This window comes from Acanthochromis polyacanthus, chromosome 18 (assembly GCF_021347895.1).
Source record: "Acanthochromis polyacanthus isolate Apoly-LR-REF ecotype Palm Island chromosome 18, KAUST_Apoly_ChrSc, whole genome shotgun sequence".
Classification (NCBI taxonomy): Eukaryota; Metazoa; Chordata; class Actinopteri; family Pomacentridae; genus Acanthochromis; species Acanthochromis polyacanthus.
The window spans coordinates 12,648,376-12,670,304 of NC_067130.1; the positions used below are offsets into that span (position 1 = coordinate 12,648,376).

The window sequence follows — 21,929 nt, forward strand, 5'->3', positions numbered from 1 at the left end:
TAATTGCCTTGACTTAAATCAACTTACTTTTTCAGACATTTTGGGCAAAGCAACTCATTCTAACGAGAGCCAAGCACACGTCAGTCAGATCTCCGCCTCTGTAAATTGAACTGATGGCAGCTTATTGCAGAATGCATCGCAGCCAAGTGTCTTTTTCATTTGATTAAATTTAAGCAGACTGTGAACGAAACTCTTTCCAGATAAGATTTTAAAAGGGATTCAAAACTTTAAGGAGACAACAGCAGTTGAGAAGTTTCCAATGACACAACAATGAAAAACAAAACAGCTGCCAAAAGACCTGTTTACAGACAAAAAAAACAAAACAGACAGAGACGGGCTTCAAACTTTGAGGAACAGTTTTGAGAACTACTCTTATTTTCTATTGGGTTTTTTTCCGATGATCAGCACCAGCATTGTTCTGCTTTCAGTGTTTGTGTGAAGCAAAGCTGTCCAACCACAGACAGACATAATTCTTACCATTCTTCTTATCAAACTCAGCAAATAAAGTCTAGGCTTTTCTCAGAAATGTTAAATTATTTGTGTGATTGCCTCATCTTCGTGCTCTCGGCTGTTTTCCATTGCAGATAATTGTAGACTGTTTTAGGGCGGCTAGAATTTTTAAGCATATTTCAGGAACCGCTGCTGTAGGGCCTCTTTCAGGGCTGTTTTTGAGTAAGAATAAAGGATCGACTGAAGCATAGATGCTTCTAAACGGCCTTGAAAAGTCCTTTGCTGGTCTTGTTGCTGATTAGTTAAACTCAGAAAGCACAACCAAGCACTGTCTTTTTGCCATCTCAATGTTCTTGCCCAGTAGAAATATCACAAAATTCACCACGTAGGCCAATGTGAGAACATCTCCATTGTTCTGTTTTCTACAAACTTATAGAGCTGGAAATAGCTTCAATAACTATTATTTGCTGTTGTTGTGACAAACTCGGGAGTTGACATCGTAGTGGAATCTATGGAATCTTACACCGCAATGGAAACAGAAAAGCTAAATGAGTCTAATCCTGTAAACTTTTTTCTGACGTGCTTGCATCGAGTTCCTGCAGCGGAAAGCCACCTTTTGACATCTACAGCCATGGCCATAAGTTTGGACACAAGTACCATGACGCTTGTGAATCTTAGAAAATACCACAAAATTGTCACTTACAATACAGTACACGACTCCTGAGAACTATATTAAGTTTCATACTTTAAAAAAAACATCAAAAGAGTTTGGTGTCATTTTGTTATTCTTACCAAATTCGGTTGTGAAAGTACTGCATTTTTTTGTTATTTTCTTCTAATATTATGTTTTGGGAACAAAGTTGTTCCAATTGTTGGAATTTATTGATAATATTATATCCCTTGTTGATTTGTTGACTAATTAAACTGGTGCTGTCAAAAAATATTAGTTATGTTCTGTCATAGACATCAAAACAGACATAGTAAGTCATGCTGTGTCCAAACTTATGGCCATGGCTGTACTCATTTGGCATTTTTTAACAACTACTGCTCCTGAAAATAAGTGTATACCCTATATGAGCCTCACATTACTTCAAATAAGATAGCAAAAGTTAAATACAATTAAATGCAAATAGCATGCGATAACAGCTACTGTCTACTTTTGTCTCGTTTGTTTTGATCTGAAATTCAAATCCATTAAGAAGCAGAAACATCAGTTTTACTTTACATGCTGTGAATGTGTCTGTGCCACCTGTTCTTTCTGTGGTGGTTCAGATGATGTAATTGTTTTAAAAGTTCACACACTTGTATTGCTATAAACGACTCTGACAGACACTTTCTGGATTGTTAACAGAGTTGGCACCAAGGACAAAGTCGCAAACAAGATAATTCTCTTTTTGCCCGCAGGATTAAATCACATTATGTCAGAGGACGATACTGCGTTATGTTAACAGTCTCACACTGGCATTTGTTGGCTCACACTTTGGACTCCCGCTGGCGATACAGCACCATGGCAACACAACAACACAATAAAACTGCACAATGATGACTTATTATTGTTTAGATACTACGCACAGTCTGTATCATGAATGTAGAAGTGATAGTTTCAGAAGTATAGTAGAGTAGTGGTTATTCTGGAAAATCTGTGGACTGGGTAAATCTATATTTGAGGCCAATGAAAACTGTCGGTTTGACTGGAACAGATTCCAGCAGCAACATTTTTATTAAATATTTGAAATAATGTCAGTGCACAGTACATACACAGACCATTAGACATTTATTGATATGTGACATACAAACAGGAGGAGCAGGCTTCACTGGCTTTGTCCTAATTCTCCTCAGACTACATTGAGAGTTCATACTTGCACAGATACACGTTAAAAGCCCAGTGGAAGGCTCTCAGTTTGGAAACTGTCTCACAGTGGAGCACTTTCACTTCAGTCTCTGCACACAGGCTGCCTCTGTAGCCTGGAAGCTTCCCGGCTCCAAATATACAGATCAAAAAAGCCTTCAGCACAAGTTCTCCTTGTCCTCCTCCAACCCAGGAGTCCAGAACTGCCCTTTAATATATATATCTAACGCTGTTTTGCATTGCTAATGTTGGCAAGTAACAATATTCTGAGTGAGTTTAACCCTCAAAACCCCAAAACCTGTCGGCAGGTTTGAAATGCATATTAGCTTTTTTTTTTTAAATTATCAGAGCCAGATACTGTACAAAAAGAAATAAAAAAAAATCTGTGGACTTTTAACGTTCTGACAGTCCTTGAACTAATTATGTTTAACATGTCATTTCGTCAGGTAACGTAACCAAATCTGAGCCTAAAATTGGGATATTTCATCAAATTTACTTAGTTGATAAAATGGCCAAAAATGAACCTTTTTCTCCCAACTAATTACTTGTTCTTGGCACAACAGAAAAGCAATAACTAAGTTGGTTTCTAAAAATAGTCTAAGGATAAAAATTCGAAGCATTTTTATCAAAGCAGGGTTGAACTGCAGGCTGTGTTTCCACATAGAACAGATAGATGACAGGTATGAAAACAAATCAGAAATGAAAGTGTTAAAATATCTGTAGAATGCAAAGCCAAAGTTATTTTCCTTTTTTCTCGTTTTTTTTTTTTTTTTCCAGTTTTGGTAATGCTTGTATGCTCTTGGAAAAATGCTGCATGTTTGTTCTGGATTATTGTTATTGTTGTTTTTTAAAATAAATAATAAAAGGAAAAGAAAAAGCTTTTTTGTCGAGATTTGTGCCAACTGTATCATACTGCACAGAAGACGTTTTTTGAGTTCTGTCTACTTTTAGCCATGTTTGTGCTGTTTCCACTGAGGTACAGGACTTTATACTGCAGGAAATAATGAGCCCACAGTGATTAAAAGGAGACAAGAGCAAAAAACACCCAGGACGTACTTGGGGTTCAGAGGGTTAATGGAGTCAGTTTAGTGGATTGAGGAGGAAGTGATGTTGGCTGTAGAGTTTGTGGTGCGGATATCGAAACACTGCTTTTCTGAAGTGACGCTAAAACAAAACTAGCAGTAAACAAATTAGAAATAGCACAGAATGACACAAAGATACTAAACAGCAAGCTGCTGTTACTTGTAAGATTTCATATTTCTATACATTTATTTAAGTGACTAGAATTCTCTGGAGTGTCTTTTCCTCCTACAGTCTTTTTCCTTGTTTTTTGGTTTCCAAGTGTCTCCCACGCAGACCAGTAACCGGTCAGCCTGATCAACTGTTATCACCAGCTGCCAGCTGGTGTCACAGCTTTTTCCAACATAGCAACAATTTATTTAGCGCCATGCAGTCAGCAGCACTTAGAGAAAGGCTATAAGTGCCTGCTGCCCTTCAGTGTCAGAAAAAAACATCCTTGCCACCAAACAAGCAGCTAAAAACTCCAACTTCGTGCTCATCATGACTTCAGGAAGTCATCTTCTTTGTCGTTTCAGGCAAGGCTGTTTGTGAAAAGGAGACGTACAAACTCCTGACCCTCTATCCAGAAATGTCCTTCTTCTGAGGCCCCAGTGCTGCTCAGGGACATCTGATAGTTCACTGCCATCGCTTTGAGACAAAAGGCAGCAGCTTCTCATAAAAGCTTCCCAAACTTGTGGATGTGTTGGCCCAGACTTGTCACACACAGTTGGTGTGCAGTGGTTCTGTTGAGTCTGGAGTTGAGGTTGTGTTTGTCGCACTGGTGTCCATCATATTGAGCTTCTCTGTGCCATTCCTCGGTTCTTCCCTCCGTCTTCTTCTCCGCCGACACAATCTGCACCTACGACTGAGAGAGAAGCAACCACAGTTCATACAGGAGCCAAGAACAGATCGTTAATATGCAAAACTAGTAAGAAAACCACAGTCGTTCAATTGTCACGCTTCCATTTTAAAGGAACAGTTTGGGAAAAACATTTCTTGGCTTTATTGCCCTCAGATGAGGTGTGAGAGAACAATCTCACTACCAACTCATCACATACTTCTGTTTTGTTAGGATCTTTTGGCGTCACATTTGAACAATATGGAAGCCTTTTAGCATCATTTTTGATGTGCTAGGTCATCTTGAGAGACGTACAAAAGCCTTAGAATATCAGGAGTAGAAGCAATGACAATGTATTGAAATATCTTCAGGTAACAAGAGGTTTGCCTTGAAGTGTGTTTAATGCTGTGAAAGCCTGTATTTGAGCCCATGATCTTTGCCTAAACCTAACCCAGCAGTGAGTGAAAGTTAAGTCACAAAATTAAACATAACAAAGGGGACACATTTTGGTTGGATACAGGATATGAACCTAAGGCTCAAGGGATTTTTGCATCTTCCACCCCCCACCACCTTATAAACAAGAAAATCTCCCATACATTGACCTGCATTGAAAATAGATTTTGGTGGCACTAACCCCAAAGGACAACTTGTACGTGTCTGTGAATAGCCAGCAGTATTTGGGGTCCTGACAATGAGAGCGGGTCGGGTGGATGGCAGGTTTGGGTACATTAATGAAAAGCAGTTGAGTCACCGGTTTGACCCCTTGGGCATTTGTTACATGTCATTCCTCTGCTCTCTTTCTCCACGGTTCCTGTCTGACGACTGCAACTATCCACTAACGGCAAAAAATGACATCTGGTGGTTGAGGTGAACAGCTGGCAAAGTGCTACCAAAAGGTCAGAAGTTTAGTTCTAGGTGTTCGTGCACTTGTGACAGAGCAGCTCCACTTCTATTTTAATCAATCCAGCTGTTCACACCGGCCATGAAGCCTTTCACCAGCACTCTTGAAGGAAATCCAAAGCCTCACTGAGTGCAGCCAGCTGAGCTCTGAGTGTTGCTTGTACTCCGAACTGTGCCAGATCCTGGGCAGACACAGACGAGGCTGAAAATACCAAACTGTTCCTTATACCGTACATGCTGGTAAATCACATTTCATCTGTCCCACACACACACACATACAGACACACACACACAAAAGGCTTACTGTGAACAGATGCAGATGAAAACAATGAGAAGAATGATGAGCACAAGCACTGCAATGGTGCAGTAAATTATGATTTGTCGATTGCCTATCAGCGGGTCGAGGTTTGCATATTCACACCTGGAGCCGTGGTAACCAGACCAACATCTGAGACAAAGGAAAAGAAAATTAGATTTCAAACTTTTATGCAATTTTTACTTGTACAAATCTGTTTCTCTGCTCATCCAGACTCATTAGGACTCATTACTGAAAATCCATATAGTGCAGGAGCATAATGAAGAATGAAACAAGTCTGCTACTCTTCTTTCATTTGTTCTGTACTGTAATATCTTTGTTGCAAAGCTCCTGACATTGTCTCCTCGTATTTCCCTCAGTCAGCGTTGTTTTTGTGCAGCTCTTTCTCACCTGCAGGACGGGGTCTTCTGCTCCTTCACGTAACGACAGTCCCCGTGGATGCAGTAGTGCTGCAAGTGCTCAGGACACTTTGAGAAGTGGCCACTCCACTGCCCTGTATCTGTCGTGTTTGTTGGAGAAATAAAACGACAGCAAGTTAGTTTCAGATTCGCGCTGCACTTTGTTAGCTGCTAACATGCTCACTACAGAAGTGAGGAACGGTGAAATCAGTTACAGGGAAATGGGCTTATTTGCTTTCGTGCCAAAAGGTCGGTGAGAAGCTCAACACCACACGAACACAATAAGGACTGGAAATGGAGCGACGCATTTATCCCCTGTAACGGCCTCTGAGGCTCACCAATGACTACGTCTCTGCTCCAGGCCAAGAAACAGTCCCCAAATTAACCCCTCGTTGGGATGTGATCAGTAGCAATTTGTGCACTAAACAGTTTAACGTCGCTACCCTAATCAGCATCAGAAGCACTAGTCTGTTAAGTCAACACTATTATTAATGTTTAACACTGGTTAACTGTGGCATTTAAGATGTTATGCAGCCACCACTACTCTGTGCAGCCTCCTTCTTTAATGTTCTTTAATGTTGTTAACCAAAATGTGGAAAGTGATAAATATGTGTGGGATTGTGGTAAATTTGCAAACACATTTAAGTGTCTTTTAATATGACATGTAAATTCACAGACTGAAAACACTTTAGTAGTTTAATTTATACTTTTATGTATTTAAAAAATATGATACAAAAGTAAAAAAAATCCCATAAAATTAGAGATTTATTTCACAGTGTATGTCTCCAGAGGACTTTGTCACGTGGGTATTTGCTGAATAAGGCTTTTTAGTGGGAGGACGTCTTAATTCCAGTTTACAGACATGAAAGTAGCATCAACCATCTCGTGTCATACAAACAAAGAAATCTGACTGACTGAAAGAGCAGATGAGTGTGTTTCTATTTGGGTGTCATGTTCTGTCAGTTTGCTTTTTTGACCCTCACCTTCTAACATGGTCTCATGTATAAATAGACTGTTTGCAATCCAATCCGGAGGGGAAGCCTGGTGATGAGTGATGGGAAAGGCCCAGTCTCATCAAGATGTTATTCCCCACGTGTCTCAGTTATTCAAAATATTCACCAAATGTAACACATGAAAATTTGGGATTCCAAATTCTCCGTGTCTAAGTCTTAGTAATCTCTATTCATGTACTTCACTCACAAACACATGAAAACACGCAGCTGCCAGTAGGTCATAATGTTGAACTTCTGACCACCAGCTTCACATAGTACAGCTTATACAACCGCCACTATCTTTACAACCCACTCCCTATAAAATTATCTTTGAAAATGAGCTCGTAAAACAACACTGCTGTTCAGGTGACATCAATGGGAGCGCTTCACTTGTTCGCCGAAACCTGAGACTGGGCCTGCCGCCGTGACCTCAGTTCTGATGGGAAAAGTCTCCAGTTACAAAGTTTAAAGAGATAGTTTGGGAAGTGTGTCTGTGTTAGCTGACTTGTTAAGAGTTTTCAGAGATGAGAAGATCGATACGGCTCTCGTGTGTGAGAACTATGAAGCCATAAAGACTGTGATAAGGAGGGAAAGGTGGCCCAGCTCTGCCTGAAGGAAAATGTCTTCAGCACCTATAAAGTTCACTAATTATGTCTCGTTTGTTTAAACGGTGCAACGGCTAAAGTGTGAAAAGATGCTTTGCTGTGAATTCTTTCTGTGCAGACATAAATATATGTGGTAATAACTGCCTGAGTTAATTAGATCTGTCTCCAGTGTCGGCATTCTGTTAAATCCTTTAATTGATTCATCATGACGGCTGTTGCCAGAAGTCAGTGACGTCGTTTTCTCTGCCATATTTAGGCATTTTTTCTGATTAATAGTATTCTGCTTAAGATGCTGCGATTCCAACTAATTAAGCTTGACGTATAATGAATTTTACGTCACCTCAGGCCAGCATTGCTGCATTATGCGAGGCTAATTAGGGTTACACATTTGAGCGTATTGTCGTTAAGCTGCAGTTTTCAGTTATGTTTATTTGTAATTGTTGCCACTTAAATTCAGGCAATGCTCTTGTTCTCTTTCTGGGTGTTTTAATTGCAGAAACTTCTGCTACAATCTGTCCGTGCAGCAACCATCTAGAATCACTTTCATGTCCTTAAAGACATCCAGCAGCAGCCTGATGTCTCTGACAGCAGCTCAGTAAATTATCCAGCCAGTCTAATGGGGAAGAAACTCAGCATGTTCAATGTGTTTCATTTTATATACAGTTTTTCTGCACAGCCGAGCTAACAGGGTACGGTTTCATGTTCAGCAGACAGACATGAAAGTGCCGTCATTCTTCTCATCTGAGTTTTTGCCAGAGGGCAAAGAAACCCATGTCCGAACATTAGTTAGTTTTCAAAACTTAACCTTTTAGTCTGGATTTAGCTACTTGTGTTATTTCATTATTTATCGTGTTTTTACTTTTTTACGTCGGTTTCAGTCCGGTCTGAAGTCTTTTATTCCTTGTATTTATTTACCTTAATTTTTTATTGCTCTTATTGCTTTTATTTATATATCCTATCTATTTTTATTTATATATCCTTTTATTTATTTATCTTAATTTTTTTATTGCTTTTATTGCTTTTATTTATATATCCTATTTTTACCATTTTAATCTATACCTTATTATTACCTCCGCCAGGAGGTTATGTAATCACCGGAGTTTGTTTGTCTGTCTGTCCGTCTGTGTGTGTGTGTGTCTGTTAACAGCATAACTCAAAAAGTCATGGACGGATTTTCACCAAATTTTTACAGGATGTCCGGAAGAGCAAAAACAATCGATTAGATTTTGGAGGTGATCCGGATCACCGTCTGGATCCAGGATTTTTTTGAAGGTCGAAGGACAATTGAGAGATGGCCGCTATGTGAGATAGCGTTTCCTCAAGTGTCCTCAAGTGTTCTTAATTCCCGAGTTTGTGTGAGTGTGTGTTTGTGTATGTTTGTTTTTATATCTCGGTATTAAGTGCTTTTAATTGTTGTATTGTTTTTATGTAAAGCACTTTGAACTGCCCCCTGGCATGAAAAGGGTTTTATAAATAAAGATTGATTGATTGATTGACTGTGTAAAGACAGGGATAATGAAATCTGTTGGGTATCTGATCTAATTACAGCAGCTAATTAACTGCAGTCTTTGCATCGAAATGTCTTTGATGGTTGAACTGCTTTAAGGGACAAAATCCCAGTTGACCTTCCTGAGGGGGCAGCTGTAGTGTCAGCGGGATCGTTTGGAAGCACCAAACTTCAAATCTCAAAAATGGGTGAATTTTAAATGGTTAAAATAATAAACAAATAAATGTAGTTTAATCAAAAGCCAAGCTAAAAAGGTAGGTCTTGAGTTTGCTTTTAAAAACGTCCACATTCTCTGTTTTCCTCAGGTCCTCAGGCAGACTGTTCCACAAACGTGCACCGTAATGGCAGAAAGAGGCCTCACCATATGTTTTCGTTAAAACATGAGGAACAGTTAGAATAGCGCTGCCTGAAGACCTGAGGGTTCTAAAAGGCACATATTTCAAAAGCAGATCAGATAAGTAATTTGGACCAAGACCATTAAGAGCTTTAAAAACTATTAAAAGAATCTTAAAATCGATTCTGAAGCAGACAGGTAACCAGTGCAGAGACTTTAAAATTGGTGTAATGTGTACTCTCTTTCTGGTCCTCGTCAAAACCCGTGCAGCTGAATTCTGAAGATGCTGCAGTGGGATAATACTTTTTTTTAGACAGACCAGAAAGAAGAGCGTTACAATAAGCAGGGGTTGATATTTTTTCAAAGAAACACTTCATCGTCGACCGATGGTCATTATTAGCAACAGAAAATGAGAGCAATAACCAATATTTAGAACTGATTAGCGGTAAAAATAAAAATATGGATGTCAAAATTTAGAAGAAGACACATGTCAACACTAAATTTTGGTGAAAAGTCTTTGATTATTCATGTTTGAAGGAAGTTTACAGAAAAAGAGACAGTTTCGCATTTATCCTTCAGTGCTGATAGGCTGTTAAATGTGACTTGAACCAATCAGATGGTGTTGTGGGCGGGACATAGGTCTATACCACAGAAGAGTGCCCACAGGTAGAGAAGCAGCTGCATCAGAGCAAAAGTAGGGCATTTTTTGATTCATTTTGTCATTTATCACATCAGATAACAGGCCGAGTCAACATTCGGTCAGCCCTTATGCTAATGTTAAACTGCTACTTTTGACAGCTTCTATTATGTCTCAATTACAATAAGTGTCCTCACTATCTCATGCATTTTCTGTATTTTCATCTTTCGTTCAGCACTTCAAAGGACCTAATCCCACCACTTAATTAAACGTACGGTTGCAAGATGAAAAAAAAAATTAAAACCGCTGGTTTAGATAAACCATTTAAGTTGATAACAATATTTTAATGAGTGATGTTCACATATTAATGTTGGCAATTGCATCAACCTCATATCTTGCATAATTGAAGTTCTAATTTCTGCTTTAGTCGATTTATACCAACTTTAGACTGAGATAATTTAATGAAATTGGCTTGATAATTTCATTTTTCTTTATCTTATATTCAAGATTTCATGACCCCTTTGTTAACATGCATGGACTATTTCAGATGGTTAAAACATAATAAATAATACCTTTGATTGCAGGAAAAAAAGTTTATTCCCCTCACTCAAATTAGTTTGCTGGTTGAACATAATTTTATTAGAAATTATCATAACTTAAAAGTGCTCTTTTGTACAGCCCAAACATTATGCTTTTACAGTGTATGAGTGAGTCTTTTTGTAGATTTGTTTGCATGTTCATTTCCACGTCTGCCCCGTCCATTCATCCGTTAAACCTCCAGACGTCAAAGCAAACCAACACCTTTATGGTACCAAGAAGGACCCGCCCCCTTTCCCTTCCATATCTACCTGTGCAATTGTCTCTGTCGCCATGGCGATGACAGTGGGGCACAGTTCGATTGGCAGTCTCGTCGGTGGCATTACCCTCTGCCAGGCAGTATTTGCATAAGGCCAGAGCTGCAGCCAGAAACACAAACAAAACACCGATCACACACAACAAATTACACAACATTTTAGCCAGTGTGTGACCACATTTCACTCAGAGGGTTTGCATAGGAGATGACGGGAGTTTTACTATGACATATGCTAGAAATAACATTCCTGGTGACTTTCAGAGCAAATAAACGCTCACTACAGATGACGATTTACACAGATCGATATGATGACATCACTGTGACTTCCCAAATGCCATTGTGAGGTACACCTGTTTTGACAATGACTAGTAATGACAGAGGATATATTGCTTGTGTTTGGGCTCTTCATTCAATCATTAACGAACAGTGAAGCTGAATTGGTGTGTGAGAGAAGCACTTTCTTCAAAACGTATTTGGCTGCATTAAGTTGAAAGCCCATTAATAATCAAAACAATACGTAATGAACTCATACAATGGCCAAAAATAAAGAAGAATTGCATTTAAATATCCCTTTTGTGTGTTTGCTTGAGGTTTCCGAAATCCACAATGACAAAATCAAGTCTTCTGTATATGACAAATGAGAAGAGAAAGTTATTCAAGGAAAAGGATTAAACAGCAGTAATTCTTACCTGCTATTATTGCTACGTAGAGTTTGTACACCTTGGCCATTTCCTCAGTTGACAAAAGTACTCATCCGATATATGAAAAATCAGTTTCTTTGACAAACAGAAGTCAAGCAATCCTTTCTCAGGGGTCAATGACCTTTGAAAAAGGTGTGGACAAGGCGTAGAAGTTCCCCAGTGGTGTGTCGTGTTGTTGCTCTTCATTGATGGCGCTTAAGTTCATAGTCAGTCAGGAAGGCTTGAGGCTGGATCCAAACACACACACACACACACACACATGGGCATTTACACAGACAGCCCACAGCGGCTCTCTGGACTGTGACTGGACTCAACTACAGTGTGTGAGAACAGAAAAGTGGGTGGTGACACTGAAACCCAACTCTGCTCCCTGCTCCCCGCCCACACCTTTAAAGGAGAAGACGAGTCTATTCAGGCCTCTCAGGTTGTTTCCTCTTCAAAGAACAAGTACGCCTTTATTCCTTCTCTTAAGAATGAACTGATGGGTGGAGCATTCAGTGACATTAAACAACCTGTTCGCCAGCAAAAGGACTTCAGACTCTATTCATACATTCCATTCCATTGTCTTTTGGAGCTTTATGGATTTTGTTAACCAAAAAGAAGGCAGATAGATGTAGGAGGACAGACAAAACCAGACAATGAAAATGGACTGTTGCAACATCTGGACGTCTGAAATGATTCCTGCTAAGTTTGAAAGAAGTGGAAGAAAGGTTACAGTGAAAGGTGGCTTCAGCTAGCGCTTTATTTTGCATATTATTACTATTTTATTGCCACTACTGAACTAGATGTCAGAGTTAAATGTGACTCAACTACATTTTTGACTTTAAGTTTAAGATTTTACCACCAAAATATGTCATGTGCCCATTAAATACAGAGCTTTTTCTTAAATTAAAGCATCCAACAGCATAATAATACATTAGATTAACTCCATATTGATCAAGTACAACATTAAATTCGAGCTGTTTACGCATTAATGTATCAGTACTGGTGCTTTATAGCACAATAAATATTTGTTTGACATTCATGTGGGTCTAAACTGAGTATCTTAATTTTGATACTTATTGTCATTTTACCAGTACTTTCAAAGATTTATCAAAAGAATATTTTTCCTGCAGGTCATTGATTTATAATTGACTATTTCTACATTGTAATGTGATTGTTTTGTACCTGTACTGAAGTGTTTCTAAATCCAACCAGACTGGATATTTTGCGTTTTTCTAAACTCAGCCAGGAGATGGCAGAATTTGATACTTTCACTTAATAATTATAGAAATACTTGTCTTGTGACTGTATATTGTATCTATGTTTTATATAACTACCATAGACTGTATAATATGCTCACCTTTTACCCATACCTGTTACTATTATTGTTAAACTTATCCTTAAACAACCTCTCTCGTGATTTTCCTATAATTGTCCTGTTGGGCAGAGAACCAAGAATTCCTTTAACTAGCACTTTGAGCCATCATATAGAGAGCAGCTGGAGCCAAAATGGACCCATGTCGGGTTGTATCTATCGCTACAGCTAAATACAAACATTAACCTCTGTCTGCTACACACACAGATTTATCAAGATTGGTGTATTACTCACAATGGAAGCTTCTCTACATATCTGTTTTTTATTTTCATTAGCATATGTCAACTTTCATATTAGCACCAAAACTAAATAACAATTCAGGTAGTGGATCATTTAATTAGTCACTTGTACCACTAAAGAAATAGGCGGACACTTTGGAAACGCTCTCCTTTGCAGAAAGTTATGTGGGAAATCAGTCCTGCACTCGTGTCTGCACAGGAAATATCATGCTGCAGTCAGAAACTGGTCAAGAGGTAAAGAGTGAGTCTGGCTTTGTTCAGTCAATCACCAGCACTTCTGGTCCAGTTAGAGTACTGTAGTCTAACATTACACTTAATATTTTGGGGATGTCACTGAAGAAAAAAAATGCATTTATTGCAAACCAATACAGTTAAAATAATTTTCCCAAATTTTTTTTTAAGTTTTAATATTTTTAGAAATGTGCATTGCAAATTAATAATCCATTTTCAGGAAACAACAACTGTCTTTATGAAAACAAACTTTGTCACTGTGGTAGTCAGTTATGCTTAAAATGATTTAATTAAGGAAAGCCTTGTGCATTTTGCAGGTAATTAGGGGTTTAAAACATGCAAAACTAAAAAGCGCTGGCTTTTTATGCTCTCTGCTTTCACAGTTACGGTTTTTAAATGTTGATAATTACATGATAACATACATTTTTTACATTCCTAAGTAAGGGCTATCTAAAAGGAAGAACGTCTGAGCCCCTCAGTGGCGCATGTATTTGAACAAAGGCTGTTAGTGAAGGAGGCATCAAAACGGTGAAAGCATTGAGACTCGTCCAGGAAAAGTGCACTGAGAGGAAAAGGAAGTGATAAAATAGAGAGTGTCTCATGACTGGCTAGACTTCTTTTAGGCTGATTTACTCTGTTTCTGGGACAATCTGCATCTTCATATATCTTTAATAGAAGTTTCACTTTATACAAAATAGACAAATATCTTAAATAAACATGTACTGATTGACTTGACTAAGCCCATTCAAATACACATGATTCACACCATATATGTAATTCACTCTCTACATCATGGTGATTTGTGTTTTGTGTTCAATTCAGCCCAACCTTGAACTTATTTACAACCTTGAGCTTGTAAATACGTTTTGAAAGGTTTTAAAAGGCTAAACGGCTGAGTGAAATGTTGCTCTGTGTCTTTGCAGTTTTGAACAGGAAGACTCAGTTTCCTCTCTCCGGCTGCGCTCCTAACTTAGACTGAACATCAGGAAGCTCCGACGCCATGAGATTCCAAGGCGTAATTTAGAGCTCAGCTACAAACATCCGCTTCGTACGACTCACAGATAATCACTGTATGGACAGCTACTGTCCACTGTGTGAAGCAGACATCACACTTACACAGCATTAGTATCTGAAATCCATTTAAATAAAGACTAAAATGAAACAGGTTTACATAACACCTTTTAATCTATTAAAAAAAGCAAATTTGCATGGCCAGTAGTACATCAAGACACCAATGGAGTATTTTTCTTACAAAAAACATGGAATTAAAATCATATAAATTGGCTGAAAAACAAACATAACTCTTTTCTTCTGTGAGTGAGATGCCACAGCTGTGTCCACTTTGTCTTCCTCTGCAAAAGGTGCAAAACTTTTATGACTTATTTGAAATTCAGATACAGTATTATGTGTTTTCTCACAAGCAAAGGCTGCATGCTTCGTGGACTCTGACCTTCATACCACAGCGCAGGAGCGAGGTTCTCTGAACGGGTTGCTGCCTGTAGGGACGCCCACCAGCAGGGCATCTTTGGCTGCATTCTGCAGACAATACTGCTGGAGCTCTGCAGCCGCCTGGGACACCTGGGAGCAGAAAAAGTCTGCATGGTACAACTCTCTGGTACGTACTCTTACTCGAAACATTAATAATTCATTTACAGATACATTTGTGATTCCAGATGCTGCACAACCTGCAACAAGCCACATCTGATACCTAGTTGTTGAAGGGCATAGACCCCTCCAACTTACTTTCCAGAAAAGTGCAGCTTAACATTTATAGCAGTAAAGTTAATGGCTTATTAAAAATCTTTATTATTGATTTGTTCACAGCTCAAACTGCAGGTGATGGAAGACGTTTTGCTATTAAAGAAATAAAGCATGTCATTATTAAGTGATTTTTTAAACGTAAGTAAAAGTACTGATACCACAACACAAAATACTCCATTACAATGCTCCTTACATAAAAGTGTAAAAGTCTAATCAGTTATATATATTTTTTAGTGTAATTTTACTGCTGTATTGATGTGTACGCAGCATTGTGCAGTTAAGGTGGAGTCCTGTTTTTTAGATTATTTTTCATAGACTGGAACCAACCAATCCGTTGACTATTTTCTTGATTAATAAGTTTATTTGCTTCAAAAAAACACATTGCAGTGAGAAATATTAGAGGCCAAAATGGCACTTTTAAAATGCTTTGTTTAATTAATTGTCACAAGTCTCAAGCTTATCAACAATAAATTTAAGTATTATAATTATTTAAAGAAAAAGCAGCAATTTCTTTTATGATTTAGAAGCTGAAAATGTGAAATTTGAAATCAGTTGAATTGCAGTTCAATTTTTAGTACGTCATTTATGAGACTGTATGAAACGACCACACTGTGTCAGCACAAGCAGTACTTTATATAAAATATCAAAAGCAAAATATTATACTGCACAGTGGTGCTTTTTAATTGGTCATACTTTGTAAATTTCATAAAGTTAAACAAATCAAGAAAAGGTAATTAGGAAACAAACAAAAAAAAACCCTCTCATTCTTTAAACCAGCCTCTCTGTTACCTTTATTCTTTCCACACTGGCCTCCAGCTTCAGTTGTTCCACCAGCCGTCGCATGTTGGATAAGTTGGAATTAGACGTCATTGTTTTAGGAGAGAACAATCCGTTTGAAAAGAAAAAGTCTCCTCAGTCTTCAGACACCAGCAGTGACTCCACTAATGGGCAGAAAATGCTGGACAAGGAAGAGCGGCCGGGTTTCTTTCCAAATGACCTCAGAGCACTTCACTGACGAAACAAGGAGAGGTACAAACACACTGACCTCCATGTGTGCTTCACTGACACTACACAAAAACCTGTTTTAGATCTGTACTCTAGATGTGAAATGAAAAAGTAATCTCACCTTTACCAATAAAAAAACATGAATATGCTAAAAAAAATTGTGTATTAATTTTATGTGATGTTTTAGTCACTTTATTAGCAAGCTTGCATGGAAACTCATTCAAACACTGAAATACACACAAAAATAAATACGCCATGAAGTATTAAATATATAGCACAAGTGCAGCAGATTCACTGTTGATTGCATCTTTCACTTTAAACTAGTGGATACATTTTGAATTTAACCGCACATGCAGTACACTATCCTTTTGAATGTATTTTTAATCCCAAAGCTTTTTTGAAAAGCTGACCTATAATGTTGCTAAATGGATTCCCACTACAATGCATGATGTCTTCTGTGTCAATATTAACAATATTATCAATTTAATTAATTTATACAGAGCCGTGTTCTGATGACCGTCGGTTTGACGTGAACTAAATCCAGTAAACAGCGACACAGAAAGACTAATAAAATATATTATATATTCATTAGCACTGGAAAAACTAAACTGGGCTTAAATAGTCATTTGTTTGGTTTGTTTTTGCTGTCTCTTCCATCATCAGCCTCCAGAGGGGCTTCACCTTCACCTCCAGTCTGGAGTCTGGTCGTCCGATGGGTTATGAATCTGATACCGACCATCTGAGCAGCCCAGTCTGCAGGCCTTCCTTCAGACTGTGCGCCTTATTTGCCTGTTTTTGGACTTTTTGTCTAGCAGGCTTTTTCAGAGAGTCATGCTGTCTCCTCCATGTGGGAAGGTTAGACAGTACCCCTTACTCTTCTGCGACTGGTTAACATGAGAGTTAAATATTCCTGAAGATCACAGTCACTTGAGTGAAAAGTGTTGTTGTATATGTATATATATGACAAATAAATACATTGTTGAAGAATGTCAATCATATGTGTATATATATATATTTTTAACTCTATATATATTTTTAACTCTATATGGAATGAAAATTTTGTTCTACTGCACTGAAAACATTCCTGAGTTCTCTCTACTTCCAGCCCCAGTTGTGCTGTTTCCATAGGGGTGCAGGACTTCATATTGCAGTGAAAAATGAGCCCACAGTGAGGAAAAACGTAACTGTTTTTTTTTTTAATTGAAAAATTATAATACAGTTTTTGAACAAAATACAGTTGCCAGGGGGAGCTCCATAAGTAAACAGTGCAAGAATTAATTATATATTAAATACATTCAGTGATAACCAGCTTTCATATGTTATAATAGCTTTTCTATTCAAGCTCTGTGAGATAGTTGATAAGTACAATTCAACTTCCTTAGTCACAGCAGGGAAAAATAAAGATGATGATAAAAACTTACATTTGTGACTGTGAAATTTGCAAAATATAATAATCAAATTAATCGGCAGTCTTCTCTTTGCGTCCACATTTCGTTCATGGAAACCAAAGACTACATGTTCAAATTTTAACTCAAATGTAGAGTCAATATTATATCTTATAAATTGTAAGCAGTCTTTCCAAAAGCACCGAGTGACTGAGCACTTCCAAAAAAGATGACTGATTGTTTCTGGGTGTTCTTTACACAGCGAGCAGTTAGGATTAATAGTTTTACAATAATTTATCATGTATTGATTAGTGGGGTAAATTCTGTGCATAACCTTAAAGCAAACATCTTTCATTTTATTATTAATCAAAAACTTTTGGAGTACTGTCCAGTCCTTTTTCCATAAATTATCAGAGACAAAGTTCCGCCAATAGAAAATAGAACTGGGCAGAGATTATATCTTGCTGAAAAAGGGCATGTATTTTTCTGTTATTTTTACAAGTAGGAGTAAGACAAGCTTTACCAATAGTGGTGTCAGTTACAGATAATAAACACTTTCTTTCATCAGTGACAGTATTTTTGAACAGTTCGCAAATTTCTTTAGTAACAGCATCAAACACAGTTGCGTATTCTTTAGGAGGTACAGCAAGGTTGTATTTCATATTGAACTCATGATATCTCAATAAGTGTCCATTTCTGTCAAAAAGTTGACCCACTAGTTGGATATTCTTGTCAAAAAACCAATGAGGATAAAATAATGATTTGTTTTTGTAAAGTATGTATTTGTTGTTCCATATGTAAAAGCTGTCGCTACCCGATCCGTCCCGGAAACCCGATTTATACTGCGCATGTGCGCAAAGTACGTCACTTCCGCTACTCGCCAGTGATTTGCGAGAGACAGCTCAACAGCAATTCTTTGCCTCAGCCCTGAGCGATGTAAAACGGAAAGTGACATGGATGCTACAGTGTACAAGCAGCTACAAACTTTTCTCCTTAACGGAGTGCTTCCTCCGACAGAAGCAGATCGCCGTAGAGTGAGGAGGATGGCGCCCAGTTTCACTACTAAAGGTTCGTACTACTAGCTTAAAACCCGTTGCGCTTCAGTGTCCCGCCCGCGGTACACTTTGAGATCTGCATAAGCAATTTGCTAAATGTCTGAAACTGCAAACGCGATTATACAAACACTATACGCCGATGGAAAGCTTAGATTCTCATGAATCCGCCGGTATAAACCACTTTCAGATGTGATTACCACAGCGGGTAATATAAACACATTTGTCCGACAAACAACGAATATCCATCCATCCGTTCTCTGTACACGGCTTCAACGTACACAGCGCGACTCGCATTTCGAGAGACAGCAGGTCCGATTTGTGGCACTGGCAGCGAGCAGTGACACTTTTTGTGGCACCGTCGCGGTGCCACGGTTAATGCCACTGTTTGGGCGAGATGCCACTGCCGCAGCGGCATTTCCAGTGGCCCCTGGAGATGCCAGCAGAGATGCCACTGTTTCTTTTTTTGTTTTTGCTCCTGTGTATATGCATGTGTACTAATTTCTGCCAATACCTGTAGGATGACTTTAGGTCCAAAGACATCCTGCTGTTTCCAGCTTGGAGCAGGCAGGCGGGTAGAACTGACCACTATCTGCTCTGTGTGAGTGCACTTGGTCTTTCTAACCCTGTTTTTTTTTTTTATCTGATAGAAAATAGCCGAGATTGATGTAATGTGTTTTCATGGATGATGACAACAGCTGTCTATTGCAGGCTATATTGGTAGCTGAGAGACAGATACTCTTTCTGGACTCACTTCGCCCCGATGGTTTTGGAGATGATCTCTACCGAATCGTGTTTAGGTTGACACTAAAGAAATGAAAAATTGTTCTGGCCTTGTTCAATGGCCAAGTGGGTAAGCTGTTTTAGAATGTACCACCAAAATACCAATGCCAGTGCCCAATTTTTGATTTAGGTTATATTGTATTTGTCTTAAGGGGGAAATGCCAGCAATTCGACTGTGGTGGTGCATTCAGCTGATGGAGAGATTCTGCACAGAAGGGTATGGTTGGTACTAAAGACAAACTAGCCCTACTGGCATCATAGTCACAGTTCCAAGTGAACGTTGCTTACTGTAGTCATCTATATATATAACCCTGTGACTGGACGGTCTGAACAGAGCGGTAGTATACAAGTAGAGTGCATTCACAATGATATTACTTTTTAAAGGCATGGACATAGATTTGCCTTCTGGACAGAAGAAGCATCCCTTCTCCTCCAGGGACCTCTCCAGCCTATCTTCAGGGTGCCGAAGGCAACCTCTTCCAAGCCTTTGCCAAGTCCAATGGAACAGGTGGAAGAGGACAACAATGAGGTAACCATTTGTAGAAATGTAACCACACAATGTTGATGGTGGGACTATTTATCACTATATAGGTTTGTACGGATGGATGGATGGATGGATGGATGGATGGATGCATGTTGTCCATGGTGTCCATGTAATGTGATGTTCATGTTTTCCTTTAAAGGCTGAGGCTGACAGGTGCTTCTTGTTGGAGGTAATGTTTTTAATTTCCTTTTTCTTTAAACACATAACTGGACATAACTGAATTAGTAAGTACAATCACAGGCAGCTCCATCAGGGCAGAAAGAGGCATTATTGTGTAGTGAGTGAAGTAATTGTTATGAAAAACATTATTCAGTATATTTTGCATTTTCAGTGTGTACATTTCTGCAACTTAATGTACAAATTTTGTATCATCATCGTCGGCTCATCTACATTTTACAGTTGCCAACATGTGTCCTTGTGGACATATTGCAAGAAGTTGTCCTCAGTGAAGGTGATGCCGCAATCTGCAGACTGGCTCTGGTGTGCTCCACTTTCAGAGACCTTGTGTCTACTGAATATTTCAGGAGGCAAGCACACTTTAAGTGGCTTCACAGTAAGTACTTCATTAAATAATACAATGATACATGCAATTACTTTTTGCTGTTGTCACATATTTTTCACTAGCTGAATGTATATGTTTTTGTTTTTTGTTTTAGCTTTTTTTTCCTTTCCACAGGTGTTTGCACATGGAGCAGATTCTCTGCAAACTACAGAAAGGAGTACTGTAGAATGTACACATTGCGATCTGCCAAGAATGTGGAGAGCAATATAAAGACATGCCACGAGGTATGCTAACTGTATAATCTTATATTTGTGTCATTACAGATACTGAAAATCTCACTGAAGAAATTAACGCTTAGAGGCCATTCTTCTGTTCTGTTCTGTTCTGTTTTTTCTACAGGATATGTTGGCAGAGGGAAAAGAGGAGAGGTGCGAGCCTTTTATTCAGAGGAGAGGCACCCAGGCTACTGCAGCCACTTTTGCAGCCAAATGTGCTGAAATCAATCAGTCACTTAGTTCTGTGCTATTTGTGGTTTACAGAATTTTTTTTTTGGATTTTTGGACTTGTGATTGTGTAAACCTGTATAAGGTTTACACCTTATGCAGGTGTTTAATGTGCTGAGAAAAGAATGACGACGTCGTCTCGTTTGTCTTCTGGAAACTTCAACAGTTCATTACTGACGTGTTTTACAAAACACTTGACCAGCAGAGGGTGTGCCGGCCAGCGGTCGATGACGCTGCATCGTATCTTCGGCCTGTCGGCTCTGTTGCTATAGTAACGGTAGATGGCGTTCAGGCTGCTAAATAGCTGAATGGCTGATATCAATCAGTGTTAACATGAGATAAAATAAACATATATTAAAAAGAGGCTGGTAACACACAATCACATACATGACAACACACACAAAAGAAGTCATACCAACCATTAGAAGTACAAAATGAAGCTCATGTCAGTGTGTACGTAACTAGTCGTAGAGACCTATTACAGAAAATCAGTCGTCGCAGCTCCGGTTGTACAAGCCCACCTCAGTGCTGTCCTTCACACTAGATCCCACTTGATCCCACTTGATCCACACTACAACTGATGTAACAATGCCTTTTCTTTTAGTTACCTTTCACCTCTGTTGCCTGTTTTAATTTATTTTCCATTTTATAAGGGGTTGTTTATCTTGTCATTTTTGCGTTATGTTTCACAGACAATGGAAGAATGTAGAGATGTAGATTCATGTTTTTAACATAGATGTGGATTCATGTATTTAAAAAAATTTACGAAAACAAAAGAAATACTAGCATCTCTTTCCACTGACAGGGCCCTCTGGTGTGTGTGTGTGTGTGTGTGTGTGTGTGTGTGTGTGTGTGTGTGTGTGTGTGTGTGTGTGTGTGTGTGTGTGTGTGTGTGTGTGTGTGTGTTTTTATTTATTTATGGCCCTAAAAAGCGACTCCTTCCCTGCTGCTTGGTTTCTTTCCTCAGCGCCACGGCACCAGCTCCTCGGATTTCAGCATCCATTGTTTATTTCTTTTCATGTTTTGTACATTAATAAATCCCCTTTTATTTTTGCAATTAATCCCGTGTCATATCCTGAGAACATTACAACTTTGACCCATAACATTCTGCATGTATTGATGCATAGG

General features: G+C 38.7%; 2 protein-coding genes and 1 long non-coding RNA gene across 5 annotated transcripts; 1 reads left to right on the forward strand and 2 right to left on the reverse strand.

The window, feature by feature from the left end:
* Window positions 1–2,136: 2,136 nt before the first annotated feature.
* Window positions 2,137–11,576, reverse strand: btc (betacellulin, epidermal growth factor family member). 2 transcript variants are annotated; one of them, XM_022208550.2, is made up of 5 exons: window positions 11,428–11,576; window positions 10,734–10,841; window positions 5,803–5,911; window positions 5,401–5,544; window positions 2,137–4,223 (listed from the first exon to the last, which is right to left on the reverse strand). In XM_022208550.2, exons 1-5 carry the CDS (start codon window positions 11,465–11,467, stop codon window positions 4,076–4,078), a joined length of 549 nt encoding a protein of 182 aa, XP_022064242.1. In that variant the 5' UTR covers window positions 11,468–11,576; the 3' UTR covers window positions 2,137–4,075. The 2 variants fall into 2 exon arrangements, with proteins under 2 accessions (XP_022064242.1, XP_022064241.1); XM_022208549.2 differs by lacking the exon at window positions 11,428–11,576 and having other exon boundaries at window positions 10,734–11,416.
* Window positions 11,577–11,580: 4 nt separating this feature from the next.
* gng10 (guanine nucleotide binding protein (G protein), gamma 10) lies at window positions 11,581–16,001 on the reverse strand. 2 transcript variants are annotated; one of them, XM_051938734.1, is made up of 3 exons: window positions 15,817–16,001; window positions 14,717–14,844; window positions 11,581–11,666 (listed from the first exon to the last, which is right to left on the reverse strand). In XM_051938734.1, exons 1-2 carry the CDS (start codon window positions 15,895–15,897, stop codon window positions 14,719–14,721), a joined length of 207 nt encoding a protein of 68 aa, XP_051794694.1. In that variant the 5' UTR covers window positions 15,898–16,001; the 3' UTR covers window positions 11,581–11,666; window positions 14,717–14,718. The 2 variants fall into 2 exon arrangements, with proteins under 2 accessions (XP_051794694.1, XP_022064243.1); XM_022208551.2 differs by lacking the exon at window positions 11,581–11,666 and adding an exon at window positions 14,429–14,618 and having other exon boundaries at window positions 15,817–15,998.
* Window positions 16,002–17,111: 1,110 nt separating this feature from the next.
* On the forward strand, window positions 17,112–21,862 carry LOC127530932 (uncharacterized). The gene is made up of 5 exons (XR_007937735.1): window positions 17,112–19,469; window positions 19,637–19,781; window positions 19,936–20,349; window positions 20,473–20,582; window positions 20,698–21,862. It is a non-coding gene; the product is annotated as an uncharacterized LOC127530932 (long non-coding RNA).
* Window positions 21,863–21,929: the final 67 nt, after the last annotated feature.

Coding starts and splice junctions, on each gene's coding strand:
- gng10 (XM_051938734.1), bottom strand. CDS start 15,897: ATGACGTCTAATTCCAACTTATCCAACATGCGACGGCTGGTGGAACAA. Junction 14,845..15,816: donor CCAGTGTGGAAAGAATAAAG/GTAACAGAGAGG, acceptor TTCTGCTCCCAG/GTGTCCCAGGCGGCTGCAGA.
- btc (XM_022208549.2), bottom strand. CDS start 10,896: ATGTTGTGTAATTTGTTGTGTGTGATCGGTGTTTTGTTTGTGTTTCTG. Junction 5,912..10,733: donor CGACAGAGACAATTGCACAG/GTAGATATGGAA, acceptor CAAACACGACAG/ATACAGGGCAGTGGAGTGGC. Junction 4,224..5,400: donor TTCATCTGCATCTGTTCACA/GTAAGCCTTTTG, acceptor CTTCTCTCTCAG/TCGTAGGTGCAGATTGTGTC.